This window comes from Centroberyx gerrardi, chromosome 20 (genome assembly GCF_048128805.1).
Source record: "Centroberyx gerrardi isolate f3 chromosome 20, fCenGer3.hap1.cur.20231027, whole genome shotgun sequence".
In the NCBI taxonomy this organism is placed as follows: Eukaryota; Metazoa; Chordata; class Actinopteri; order Beryciformes; family Berycidae; genus Centroberyx; species Centroberyx gerrardi.
The window spans coordinates 22,672,176-22,687,175 of NC_136016.1; the positions used below are offsets into that span (position 1 = coordinate 22,672,176).

The 15,000-nt window shown below is 41.6% G+C and overlaps 1 protein-coding gene across 1 annotated transcript in view; it reads left to right on the forward strand.

Moving 5' to 3' along the window:
• Nucleotides 1-15,000, forward strand: part of antxr1c (ANTXR cell adhesion molecule 1c) — a 53,627-nt gene that overhangs the window by 33,534 nt on the left and 5,093 nt on the right. Inside the window, 6 exon segments of the mRNA XM_071912478.2 lie at nt 1,126-1,204; nt 5,141-5,236; nt 6,397-6,435; nt 8,483-8,581; nt 9,340-9,507; nt 10,967-11,047. Of these exon segments, the coding sequence (XP_071768579.2) occupies nt 1,126-1,204; nt 5,141-5,236; nt 6,397-6,435; nt 8,483-8,581; nt 9,340-9,507; nt 10,967-11,047 (562 nt within the window).

Below are 15,000 nucleotides of genomic sequence, written 5' to 3' on the forward strand. Positions count from 1 at the left end.
GGAATCACAGCATATCAGAGAACCAATTAAAGGGATTTAAAGCAATGGAAGCAACATAAGATACTGTCAAGGATTATTTAAGACATAAAAGAAAGACATAAAGCAAGGAAGATGTCCCTAATACAATCAGTTGATACATACATTCAATTATATTCCATATTTTTGTCATATTGCACAAATCATCTTGTGACCAAGTAAGTAAAATCATTAGTGAAGTGTGTTGTTCCAGTCCTGAGAGTGCAGTAAGCTGGGTATCTTGGCACTGATACAAACTGCATGGTTGTGTCCTTTTGCCAACATGGCAGGTTGTGTTTTTCCATTTCCATTTACTTCAAGTACGTCGGACTCCATGCCAGCTGTGTGGCTCGGTGGGCAGAGCGTGGAACTGAGGCTGCGATCACACCTACAGTTTGTTTTCTTTGGTCCCAACCAGAGTGGAAAAGTTGACTTTGTTGTTCTGTTTTTTTTTATTTGGTTCCTTTGGGTTCAAACTGACCAAATACAAGAGAACCAGGACTTGTATACAAAAGTCACATGACTCACAAGCAGCTCAGTTTACTGGACAGACTTTTGGTAACCTGTCATCAAAACAAATCTGATTCCAGTTCCTGTAACTTTATCTAACATGATGGACTTGTCTGTCTCTTCTTCTGTGGTGTTCATACCAGTTAAGAACACATGAAGAAACAGCTGAATATGAGCATCAGTCCAGACTTCATTTTGTCCTGCTAGGCTTTCCAAGCATGAGGAACCTGCATCCGTCTCCTTCTACCCATAATCCCTTGTGTTTCGGGGTGGTTTCCTGTAGTTGAACCGCACCTCAGTCTCTCTGTGCCCTTATTTGGTGCCGCCAGAGTTCAAAGGTCATTGTTCTCACCTGGACAAACCAACCAACTAAAGGAGGAAACACTGCAGAGTTCAAACAAACCGCTCTGAACATGCTGGGTGTGAACGCAGCCTTAATACTACCAGGGTTAGCGGTACATTCCCGTTCCCACACATGCTGAAAATGTGTGCAATCTGGGTATTGTAAGATTTCTTTGGACTACAGCATCGACTAAATGGCAGATGTTACTTTCCAATATTGAGATCCTTCCCTTATGTGTGTCTGTTGTGTTGTTTCAGGGTGATTTATCTCCAAGTGAGCATGAATGACGGCCTGTCCTTCATCACCAGCAACGTGCACATCACCACCACAGAGTGTGTAAGTAGCCGCTCCTAATGCAGCGCCATTTAACCCGCATTCGTACTGCAGAAAATTCATGTTTTTAATGTCACGCAGTAGAATCAAATTAGTGTATTTTAAGACAAAACTTTTTTTCATTTTTCAACCATCTAGTTACAAGTCCTGTCCTAAACTGACGATGAATACTGTTTTGATCTGGGGTTTAAACAGTTTAAAGTCAGAATTATAGATTCCCACTTGAGATTTAGTGTGTTTCGTATTAAATAAAAAGGCGCTTTTTGTTTTTTGTATCTACTCTATGTGGTTTCCACTCTTCTCCGACCTCCATCTCCTACTGTCACTTTTCCTAGAAGCCGGTTGTTTTTTCTCTGTGGCAAGTTTCCCTTTTCCCTCTGTCTCTTTCATCTTCCCTTTCTCAATTTTGTTATTTCCCCCCCTGTTTTTTTTCTGGAGCCAAACCGCAGGGGTTTCGGAGTCGTGATCCACCCAGAAACGTCCCTCTGAACCCCCCGGGGTGACAGGAGACTAGAGGTTAGAGCAGCAGGCTTGTGACTGTAAAAGACGCCGGTTCAACTGCCGGACCGGCTGGGAAAGTGAATGAGAAAAACTCTCCGCTCCCATAACAGCAACCATCGAACTGCGCTTGAGGAAGGCATCTAAAGGATAAGTTTGGTGATTTTGGACCTCTTCTATACCTGTAGAACTTGTAGGACCTACAGACAATATTGGCTCCAGAGTCAGCTGTTGGTTGAAACTTGTCAAAATATCTCCAAAAAAGCTATTTGTAGAGTTAAGAGTAAACAGAAAATTAGCTCTGATTTCATGACTCGGTTCCACCATTACGCACACTTTGACTAATCAGGAAATCGGAGTGATCTGGTTCTGGACGGTCAGGTCAGATTGTAAACAGTAGAGTTCGGTAGAAGACGATCCGCTGAGTGGAAACGGTGCGGTGCCGTTGCTTTTCGGGCCGCCGAGAGAAATACGTTGATCTCCATATCGTTTTCACAGGCAGCTTTTCTGGAGATATTTTGACAAACAGTTTGGACTCATTGTGGCAGCAAGAGGCAGCGGAGCTCGCTGCTTCAACTGACTTCAGCTGACTCTGGAGCCAGTACTGTCTGTGGGTCCAAGTACTACAGGGATGGAAGAGACTAATTATATATAGGTCCAAAATTGCCGAACTTATCCTTTAACGCCTCAATCCCTGAAGTGGAGCTGCTCAGCAGCCAGCAGCAGCAGACTGCAGCTGTACTGAGCCGCTCCCCGGTGTGAATATGAGGCAAGATGGCGCTTCATTTCCTGGAAAAACCAAGATTCAATAAGAATAAAACACTTACGTTGGAACATATGGGCCAGAGCCACAGCCTCCCTCTCTGTTAGAAAATGGCGTGACATCATATCCTTGTGAATTTAAAAGGCTGTGTTGTGGTGCATGGTATACAGAGCTCAATTAGACATACCATAGCAATTAACTGCTTCTCCCCACTAAACTGAGCCATATAGGCTGAAGTCACGCCAAACACTGCATGCCTGCTGCAGCAAACCCCATGCAGGCTACAGTCACACTGAGTAGGAAGGTCTTCTATCTATGGACAAATAAAGTAAGAAGGTCTACTATGTATGGATAAATAAAGATTAAAAAAGAAACTCCACACACCAGGCCAATCCCACCCAGCCCATCCCCAAACCCTCCCAAAGCGCCTCATCGAGGGATTTCAACCTTTGTAGTTCTCCCACATCACTGGGAGCGGAAAAACACACATCATAGCTGCAAGAAGCTGCAAGATACAGATGTCCCCATTTTAAGAAGTCTCACTTTTTCCTGCATTGTTTGCTGCTATTTCCCTTCTGCTCCGTCCTCAAGAGGAACTGTTTGGATAAATCAGAAATCTTCTCAACTGTTGGAAGTTGCAGGCAATAGTCTGGTACAGAGGTGGGGACTCGAGTCACATGACTTGGACTCGATGCATGAAGAGAAGACTTGAGACTTGACTTGACTTGGGTTCTGGTGACTTGGGACTTGACTCTGACTTGTACTTTGATGACTTGAAAAGGTTTCTAAAGTCTTGACTTGAGATCTTGTGTTTGTGTAAATGACTTAGATTGAAAGTGATGAGATTTGTTCCAGCAGACGACTGAATTTAAATTCTGTTTTCTGAATTTGTATGGAATGATTGAATTTATTGAAGTTGAAACTGATTATAGAAATCAAACTCATGATGCTCTTACCAAGTTTTTATCCTATTAAAACCATATTGCATTGAAAAGTCCTAGATATTTAGTTTTCTTTAAGATATTAAATTGATACTGGACTCTTGATTTGTTCTGACTTGACTTGCTGTTCTACATTTAGACTTGAGACTTGACTTGAGACTTGAGACTGACTTGGGACTCGAGCAAAGTTGACTTGGTCACACCTCTGGTCTTGTACCTCGCAGTTTGAGATGGTTTTGTGTTACAAGATACTAATTTGTTTCTGCTGTGGAACATTTAAGAAAGAAATATCTGCCTTAATAATTCAGGATATTCAGGATAACTGTATACCGTGTGTGTGTGTGTGTGTGTGTGTGTGTGTGTGATGTTGAGCTCAGATAAATACCCCATGTCTTCGCCACAAGATAGATAGGGGAAAGTCTAACCACATGTGATCCACCATCATCAGTCTGTAATGGGAACCATGCTCGTCCTGTCCACACCGCCTCCTCTGAAGTGAGCAGAGTGAATGATGGATCCATTAAGAAATCACACAACGTAAATTTAATGCTGTCATCAGAAATGGCGTCAGCGCGACTTTTAACTGTGACAGAACTCAAGAAGAAAGAAAACCAGTCTGGAGGCTTTTCCTTCCTTACATCCATCCTCCTCCTCCCACTACTACAAATATGATTATGCTACTACTACTAATACTACAACTACTATGATTATGCTACTACTACTGCTACTACTACTACTGCTACTACTACTACTACTACTACTACTACTACGATTATGCTACTACTGCTACTCCTACTACTTCTACTACGACTACTATTACTACTACAACTACTACGATTATGCTACTGCAACTACTACTACTACTAATCCTATTACTACTACTGCTACTATGATTATACTGGTACCACTGCTACTACTACTACAACTCCTACTCCTCCTCCCCTTCCTACTACTACAACTCCTACTACTACTACTACTACTGCTAATACTACTACTGCTGCTGCTACTGCTACTTCTACTGCTACTGCTACTACTACTACTGCCAATACTACTACTACTGCTGCTACTGCTACTTCTACTGCTACTGCTACTACTACTACTGCTGCTACTGCTACTACTAGTACTACTTCTACTACCTACTACTCCTACTACTTCTCCTCCTACTGCTCTTACTACTCCTAGTACTACTACTACTGCTGCTGCTCCTCCTACTACTGCTACTACTGTTACTGCTACTACTCCTCCTTCTTCTACTCTTACTACTACAACTCCTACCACTACTATTACTACTGCTAATACTACTACTAGTGCTGTTACTGCTACTTCTACTGCTACTGCTACTACTACTACTGCTGCTACTGCTACTACTAGTACTACTTCTACTTCCTACTACTTCTCCTCCTACTGCTCTTACTACTCCTCCTACTACTACTACTGCTGCTGCTCCTCCTACTACTGCTACTACTGTTACTGCTACTACTCCTCCTTCTACTACTCTTACTACTACAACTCCTACCACTACTATTACTACTACTACTGCTACTTCTCCTTCTTCTACTCCTACTACTACTACTGCAGCGACAGCAGTTAGAGAAACAGAGGAACAAGGAAAATCAGGGAGGAGAAAGTGGACGCTTGCTCAGTCAACCTTCCCTGGATAAATAAAGGTTTAAAAAGTAGTACTTGTGTTTGTAGTGTAGTATCATTATGTGCCTGTTGTGTGTGTCTCCTCCTCAGTTCGACGGCACCATCCTCCTCATCACCCTGCTGGTGTTGTTCCTGCTGCTCGCTCTGCTCTTCATGTGGTGGTTCTGGCCGCTCTGCTGCACTGTGGTAAGCAACACAAACTGCACTTCATGCAGTAAGTGGCAGCTTTTAACCAGCAGCACTTACTTTACCATTAACACTGTAAAAACCTTTCTTTTTTTTTTTTTTCTTTTTTTTTTTACATCTTTCTTCCACATATTGTACCTGTCACAATTGTGTATACTGTTATTCTTAATATCGTTGTTATTATTATTATTATTGCTATTATGTTAAAGTTTATTTATGTATTTATTTTCTGCCCTTTACGGACATTTTGGAGGGGGGGGGGGGGGGGGGATTAATGTCTGATGCTGTTTGTATTGATTGCCTTGTATCTTTTTTTTGTGGGGGGGGGGGGGGGGGGGAAGAAAAACTCAATAAATATATTGTTTAAAAAAAAAAACACTGTAAAAACCAGGGCTTCATCAATCCAAAGGGCCAATCATTTTCTATTTTATTTATTTATGTATTTATTTTTATATTCTTTTTTTTCTAGTTTATCAGTTATTTTACATTGTCTCATTGTTGTCACTGTCTAAGCACTTTGTAATGATGTTAAGAAAAATGCTGTATAAATAAAGTGTATAAATAAAGTATTATTATTATTAAGGAGAAGAAGAAAAACCTCAGGGATCCTCATAAGAAAAAATCCTTTAAAGTTCCTTGCAGAAGTTCCCTCAGAGTTCTTGAACCTTACTGAAGGGGTTCTCCAGGGAACCTTCTCGGGTTCCCCTATAGTCACAATTTGAATAAACCCTAAAGTTTTCTGGAAGCCCTTTTACTTTTTAGCCTGGACTTAATCCTGATTCCCACAAAAGCCAAAGTATTTCCCGTCAAAATGTCCTTGAGCAAGTCACTGGACGGCTGCCCACTCACTCCCTGAGCGCCAGATAAATGCCTAAAAATAAAAAATAAAACAAAATCTCGTAGTATTTACATTTTACATCAGAAGGAACATATACAGTATGCTAACTACCTGAATGGTTTCTTGTTATACATAGTGTTTATAGGCCTAATAAAGTTATATTACAACATCTCAGTGATGCTGTGAGTGTTGTGTGTCTGCTCTGGAAGAGGAAATTGATCCAGACAGTGCAGAGATGATGTGATCAATATGTTTCTAGACTTGCCTGTTGTTCCCAGTTCTCATATTCATGAAAATGTCCCGTCTCCTTATCCTGCCACAGGTGATCAAAGAGCCTCCTCCTCCACCTCCTCCTGAGCCTGTGAGTCCCACAGACACACACACACACACACACACACACACACACACACACACACACGCACCCCGCAGGAAGCCAGGAACATTTGAAGCCAAATGTTAAAAAAAAAAAAACAGTCTCAGTGGAGCAGAGGAATAACACACATTGATGTAAATCCAATGCCAGTAAAACGTGAAAAACTTGATTCCAATTTATTGATTTGATCCTACGCACATTAGTTCTGCAGAGGTGACTACAGTCTTGGGACTCGCATACCCACAATGCATTCAGTTTGGCAGGAACAAGCTTCTGTTCAGGGGAAATGCAGTGAAAACATGAAAATTGGTCTCAGGCTGCACTTCAAGAATGAACAACAAGGACTGCATCTATTTCTTTTTATATATGAGTGGTACAGATACACATCAAAGACCACACAGGCTGGTAATGGATAATTCAAGTTTATTATACACAGATTACAGCGGTTAAGGCCACCAAAATGTGCTTGCACATGTTTCGGGGTTTGATCCCACGATAAGAAGCAATACGATCAGCTGAATCTGTTCAGTAGAGAGCAGAGGAGTGCTAACAGGATCTGTGTTTTATATCCAGTGCTAACAGGATCTGTGTTTTATATCCAGTGCTAACAGGATCTGTGTTTTATATCCAGTGACAGCAGTTTATGACAACAAAGTTAGTACAGCTGATTGTTAACACGTTTGTTTTGTTCCTCTTTATTTTACTGCATTTCTAACAGTAATAGTACTCTAACTTTAAGAGACATGTTATTCAAATACAGCTATCTTTATTATGATTATAGTAGAAGTAGCTGCAGCAACAGCAGTAACAGGAGTGGTAGTGGTAGTGGTAGTTATACTATTAGTAATTGTAGTAGTAGTATTAGTTGTAGTTATACTATTAGTAATGGTAGTAGTAGTAGTTGTAGTTATAATATTAGTAATAGTAGTAGTAGTAGTAGTTGTAGCTATACTATTAGTAATAGTAGTAGTAGTATTAGTTGTAGTTATACTATTAGTAATAGTAGTAGTAGTAGTTGTAGTTATACTATTAGTAATAGTATTAGTAGTAGTAGTAGTAGTTATACTATTAGTAATAGTATTAGTAGTAGTAGTAGTTATACTATTAGTAACAGTAATAGTATTAGTAGTAGTAGTTGTAGTTATACTATTAGTAATAGTATTAGTAGTAGTAGTAGTAGTAGTTATAATATAATAGTATTATGATCATAATAATGATCATAATAGTGGTAGTAGTTGAAATACAGTAGAAATAGAATAGTATACTATTATTAAGAATAGTAGTAATAGTAGTAGTACTTATATCATTAGTAATAGTAGTAGAATTAGTGATAGAGGTTTTATTATCAGATTCTATAGAACTCTAATGTATAGACTTCTCCCCATTCTCCTCTTGTCCTTTAAACCAGTGGTTCTCAAACTGGGGGTCGGGACCCACCATGGGGCCGCAAGATGATTTTGGGGGGGGTCGCAAGACGATTTATGGAATAGGAACAAAAACATATTTCTACTGTACAGATTCATTACCATGTGTAATTTGTCAGATTTTTCTCAAATGTTTTGCTTTTTTCTTGTGAAACTCTGAATAGTTTTCAGCCTCTCCGCCTCCTCATAATCAAATAAAATGACGTGAAAAGAGAAAATCATTTCCTGTTCTCCACTCTGTATCTGAGAACCGCTGCTTTATACTGCATGTTATGGTACTATAGTATACTCAGCTCACACTCATTCAAAGACACTATAATTAGAGTCTGTGAGTGTTTGTTTGCTGTGGTGTTTCGTTACCAAGCAATAAATTTGCTCCGCTCTTTCACTCCCTGACCCGAAGGTGTCAAATCCATTGAAACCTCCTTCTTCTCTCCAAGAGCAATTATGAAAGTTAGAGGGAAACTGTCAAGCGTTCAGGAAAGAGTGAAAATTGCACATTTACCACATCTAAAATAACCTGTGTTCAGTATCAGCCCGCCCCTGAATCTGTCAGAATGTGATATAAGGGAGGAAAAAAGTCAATTTCTGTACAATTATCTGTGTTTCAGGAGTCAGATGATGAAGATGGTTTTCCCAAGAAGAAGTGGCCCACTGTGGACGCTTCATACTACGGAGGCAGAGGAGTCGGAGGGATCAAGAGGATGGAGGTGAGACGATAACAAATACACATGCATAACGCTAACTGACAAACACACCTAAAGCTGCAACCCAAAACATTACTTCTTATCCAATAAAACAGATGGAAATTCGATGTTTCGGAGCGCCGCTGGTCATGGCTAGAGATGTGACAGTTGGAAATCTGAAGCATGGAGCTAAAAGTTGAAATGTTTTTAACTAACTGTGTTCTGCACTGTGCGCTAAAATCTGCAGAGCCCAAGGAGATTGCCAGTGGAAACCCAGGCTTAGCTTATGTCCCCAAATTGCCATATCTTTAAAACTATTTCTTTATATTCCTTCCCATTCTTATTAGGGTTTGTCCAGTGTCAGTTTTTGAGGGCCAATACCAATAGTTTTTGATTACACTGCTAATAGCTGATATTTCTTCTTTCTATATGTTTAAATTTGACCATTTTCTTGCCAAAAAAATCCCCAAAATTACAAGTATTCAGTGTTTCTATCAGACTTTCCTTCTTGTCAGGGTGGAAAAGCCTCTGAAGCAACATTCAGAGCATCATGGGACACTAAAACTCTCCACTGAAACCCAGACTGATGAAATTTTATAAACTTTTAGTGTCAGCAGCTCTTTAAGGCAGGTTTCACTGCAGGTTTTTCAGACTGACACAATCATATCCTCACCTTCATCATGTCAGCAACAGGCAACACTAACTGATATAACTCTTATTCCTTGTTTCTAAAGATTCGCTCCTTCTGCTCCGTTGCACATGCTCTGTGTCTCTGTCTGTAGGTGCGTTGGGGGGGGAAAGGCTCGACGGAGGAGGGGGCGAAGCTGGAGAAGCCGAAGAACGCCGTGGTGAAAATGCCGGAGCAAGAGTACGAGCCGTACGAGCCCAAACCTAAGAAAGCTCACAACAAGAAGCCGCCGCAGAACCGGAAGTGGTACACGCCCATCCAGGTAAACACAGACTGTTTCACTCGGGACCAGAGGACAACGGGCCACTGTGGTGCTAAAAATAACCACATCGACTTTTCCTATCAGACTCAGAACAAGAAAAAAGTCAAGAAAACCTTGTTTGCAGCTTGACCACCATGCGTTTTCGAGTTCTAGTATCTAGAGGGTTTTCAGGAGGTTTTCACACAACAACAACAATATGGAAGATTAAAGATTCAAGATCAAATTCAAGATTTCGCTTTATTATCATTGTACAAGTACAACAAAATTGTGTTTGCAGCTCCCAAAGTTTGATGCATAACAAATTAAACAATAATAAACAAGTAATCTGAATAGTTAAATAAATAAATAAATAAAAACTGGGTGCAAAACACAGTGAGCAAAGTGCATTGTCAACTTAAGAGCAGCATTTAAAAACTTAAAAGGAGTTCATTTAAAACTTAATTTAAACCCTTGTCTGGCCAAATTTACATATGCTATTTTTCAAAGTTGCATGAGCACAAAATTCCTGTTGCTGTTGATTTGTACACAACACCAAAGTAACATTACCGAAACGTATGAACATTTCAGTACATTTCTCATCATCATGAGAGTGTGTTTTTATCTTACATTACAGTAAAGTCCTGTGAAACAACGCAGGTCTTTCATACAGCAGCAGTAGTTTCTGTTCTACATGAACACTGCTTCCTTCAAACTCTAAAGGGCGAGAGCCTGAAACATGACACAGCTCTGCACACACAACTGCACTGATTCTTAGGGAAATTACACACTGTTCATACATTAGTCAGTGTAGGGAAGCGGTGAACGTCCACACACACGACCGACTGTGTGGTGAAAATGTGCATTAACCAGTGAATGTGGGTGGAAAACATTAATCACCCCTGAAGATCTTTGGATGAATCAGGGAGTTAAATTAGGATGTCGACCGCCTAGTGTCCGCTGATACAGTTGTTAGCCCCGCCCTCCTCCCCCTCAGTTGGTCAAGTTCCCGCCCCCCAACACCTGTCACTCATCTTGATGATGTCATCTCTCCTGAGGCTGAGGTCACCGGCAGCGTAAAGCCGATCTGACGCTGACGTTCACTGTGTTTCTGAACGTTTAGTTTTCGCTCTTCTTTCTTTTCTTCCTGCTTTCCTCCATTGTTGTTGTTGTTGCTGTCACTTCCTGCTCTGTGGCTACAACCGGGTCACCGCTGGCCACGCCCACAGGAAGTGGTTTACACCCCAAAACGTCCTGAACATCATTGAAAAGCCAAATTCAGGCAAACGGGGGAATTTAGGCATGAACACACAGCGTCAAAGACTGATAAACGTATAATATATCCTATTTATTTGTTATTTTAATGTCAAAAAAGTATCATATTGCCGCTTTAACCTATACATTGTGTTGGTTGGGGATTTGGGTGAAGACGCCACAGTCAAAGTGCTGAATCTTCTCCCTCTCCTCTCCTCTCTCTCTTCAGGGTAAACTGGATGCCATCTGGGCTCTGTTTCGCCGCGGGTACGACCAGGTGTCTCTGATGAGACCCCAGCCCGGGGACCATGTGAGTACCTCAGCAGTGCACCATGGGAAATATAACGACTGAAAAGAAAAGGAGAAAACTCTGGCCTGGTTTCTAATGCTTTCCCCCCCACCCACTCCCATTCACTCCAGTTCCTCCCTTCCTCCATACAGTTCCTCCTCCCCCTCTCTACTTCTTCTTCTTCTTCTCTCATCCCTCCCTTCCTCTCCGTCTTCATCCATCGTTCATGTTCAGCACTCTTCAGCTTCATCCCTCCGTTCCTCTGGCCATCTCTTCATCCCCGCTGTTCATTCCTCTCTCCTTTCCTCCCTCACACTCTCTTTCTCATTTCTGCGGTGTGTGTTCCTGCAGTGACTTAACACCTAAGGCTGGGGAGAAACTAGAGGAAACTAGAGGATTATCAGGCGGATTTACACCACATTTTCCTTTCCGGACAATCGGAGGGGAAATTTTGAACGGAGGCTTGGTTAGGAATGATTGTTTCCAAAAATGATCTGGTAGTGTGAGGAGTTTACAGAGAGACATTTGATATTCACGACTCAAGATCTGCAGAGTGAACAAGTCTCAAGTCAAGTCCATGTCATTAAAGTCAAGTCTCAAGTCTAAATGTAGAACAGCAAGTCAAGTCAGAACAAATCAAGAGTCCAGTATCAATTTAATATCTTAAAGAAAACTAAATATCTAGGACTTTTCAATGCAATATGGTTTTAATAGGATAAAAACTTGGTAAGAGCATCATGAGTTTGATTTCTATAATCAGTTTCAACTTCAATAAATTCAATCATTCCATACAAATTCAGAAAACAGAATTTAAATTCAGTCGTCTGCTGGAACAAATCTCGTCACTTTCAATCTAAGTCATTTACACAAACACAAGATCTCAAGTCAAGACTTTAGAAACCTTTTCAAGTCATCAAAGTACAAGTCAGAGTCGAGTCCCGAGTCACCAGAACCCAAGTCAAGTCTAGTGGCGTCTACCTATTACTCATCTCTTCTTCTCCTCCTCTCTCGGTGTTGGTTTCCTGGCCAACACCTCAGCTGGCCCGCCTCCTGCTCTCACACCTGCTTCACATTAAACACCATAAAGTGGATATAAAGCAGAGCTATATGGCTCGCACCCAGACATACTCCTAGCTGTTAAGAACTATTTTCTGACGTGTTCGTGTGTGTGTGTGTGTGTGTGTGTGTGTGTGTGTGTGTGTGTGTGTGTAAGCTGGTAAAATTCTCCCTTCTTCTCGGATCAGCCACATGGTTTAGTTTTGCTTCCCTGATCCTTTTTTGCATCAAAAAGCCCCAGATAAAGGTTTGTGTTGGATGTGGTTTCTGCTGGATGGAAGACTTGAGCTCTATTTTGGGGAAATGTGATTTTTCTTGGGGATGTTTTTAATCCTCTGACATGTTTGGCGAAGTGAATTTGTGGTGTATTATTTATTAGTTTCAAGTATTTTTAGTTTCGTCAATTTCTTCTCCTTTGTCACGTTTCTCTTTTTCCTCCTCTTTATCATCTTCTTCCTCTTGGACGTCTTCTTCTTCAGCAGCATCTTCTTCTTTTTCACGTTCTTCCTCTTCTTCATCTTCTCCTCGTTCTCTTTCTTCTACTTCTACCTCACATTTCTCTTCTTCCTCCTCTTCTTTTTCCACATCGTTATTATCTTGTTCCTTGGTCTTCTTCTTCTTCAACATCATCTTCTCCCTCTTCTTCTTCTGCTTCTTCTTCTCCTTCACTTTCTCCTACTTGTACCTCCTTTGCTTTCTCCTCTTCCTACCTTCCTTCCTCCTCTTATTTTTCCTTCTCATTATCATCTTCTTCCTCTTGGTCATCCTCTTCTTCATCATCTTCTCCCTCTTCTTCCTCTTCTTCATCTTCTCCTCGTTCTCTTTCTTCTACTTCTACCTCACATTTCTCTTCTTCCTCCTCTTCTTTTTCCGCATCGTTATTATCTTGTTCCTCTTGGTCTTCTTCTTCTTCTTCTTCAACATCATCTTCTCCCTCTTCTTCTTCTGCTTCTTCTTCTCCTTCACTTTCTCCTACTTGTACCTCCTTTGCTTTCTCCTCTTCCTACCTTCCTTCCTCCTCTTATTTTTCCTTCTCATTATCATCTTCTTCCTCTTGGTCATCCTCTTCTTCATCATCATCTTCTCCCTCTTGGTCATCCTCTTCTTCATCATCATCTTCTCCCTATTCTTCTTCTTCTTCTTCTCCTTGTTCCCTTTCCTCTACTTCTACCTCTTGTGTCTTCTCTTCTTCCTCCCCTTCTTTTTCCTCATCGTCATCTTTTTCTCCCTCTTGGTCATCCTCTTCTTCATCATCATCTTCTCCCTCTTCTTCTTCTTCTTCTTCTTCTTCTTCTTCTTCTTCTCCTTGTTCCCTTTCCTCTGCTTCTACCTCTTGTGTCTTCTCTTCTTCCTCCCCTTCTTTTTCCTCGTCGTTATCTTTTTCTTCCTCTTGGTCATCTTCTTCTTCATCATCATCTTCTCCCTCTTGGTCATCCTCTTCTTCATCATCATCTTCTCCCTCTTCTTCTTCTTCTTCTTCTTCTTCTCCTTGTTCCCTTTCCTCTGCTTCTACCTCTTGTGTCTTCTCTTCTTCCTCCCCTTCTTTTTCCTCATCGTTATCTTTTTCTCCCTCTTGGTCATCCTCTTCTTCATCATCATCTTCTCCCTCTTCTTCTTCTTCTTCTTCTTCTCCTTGTTCCCTTTCCTCTGCTTCTACCTCTTGTGTCTTCTCTTCTTCCTCCCCTTCTTTTTCCTCATCGTTATCTTTTTCTTCCTCTTGGTCATCTTCTTTTCCCTCATCTTCATCTTCTCCTTGTTCCCTTTCCTCTGCCTTCTCCTCTTCCCTCCCCTCTTCCTGCCTTCCCTTGAATACCTTCTCCACCTTTTCTTTTATTGTCATTTGTTTTCTCTTCCAGCCCCTCCTCTTCCTCCTGCGGCACTCTTACTCCTCCCCTCCACTCTAATTCTCCTCACAGCCGGCTCCCCGCTGATCAGGCCCGGCCCCAAGCGCTAGTTAAAATCAAGCCTTATTTGCGGAAAATTTTCCAATAATCTTTTTTAACGGGAATTCCACATTTAAGAGCGTTTTCTTGGCACGGAGAACAGGTAGGAGACGAAATGCCGCCAGATAAGCTCTCAGCCCAAATGAGACAGAAAAAGTCACCAATCAGAGGCGACGCTCGCGATTACATCTTCACCAAAGCTCCCTGGCAGTCGCATCAGAAAGATTTTGGATTTAGATTGCCTTCGTTAAGATGTGATGAAGCCTTTAGCGAGGTTACATGACGCAATGCTTTCTCTCGGAAGAAAATCGCGTCTGTCTTTCCGCTGTGATGACGTCGCCTCCTCGAGTCGAGTGCGGTTTTGTTTTTGCGAAGCGGCAGAAAAACTTCCCAGGCCAGGCGAGGCCGGCGCACGTCCAGCTAGTGTAATGTTTTATTTCAAAGAGGAGAACGAAGTGGAAAGAAGTGCAGGACACGTGTTTCCCTTCGCTAAGTGTTACCTGAAGAGAGCGATTTGGTGTTAAATTGCCTGCCAGAGGGTTTCGGAGCCTCGGTCGGTCCCTTGGTAAAGTTACCAGACGTTTTTGAATGGAGTCAGACACTGAAAACGGCCGAGATTCAGATGAACAGACACACTCTGTCTCTCTAGATCAAGCCAAGTTGGCCCAGTTCAGTCTGGGATTCTTTAAGGTCATTCTGTTGCCGCGGTGCTTTTTTTCGTCGCCATGCATGGGTTGCCGCGGCAACGGCTGAATGCCGCCCTTGAGAGAGGCCTGGACGCAATCCTGTACGATGATGTCATGAGTACAGCCTCAGTGTCTCCTATAGGAACGGCATGAGAACTGAGCCGACCTTTATTTCAGTTTACAATGAGATACTGAAATACATGAAATAGTGAGTCGCAGTTCTTGCATCAATCTTGCACTTCCCTATCCTGTTACATCCTAATAATCTGCGACATTTTCATATAAATAA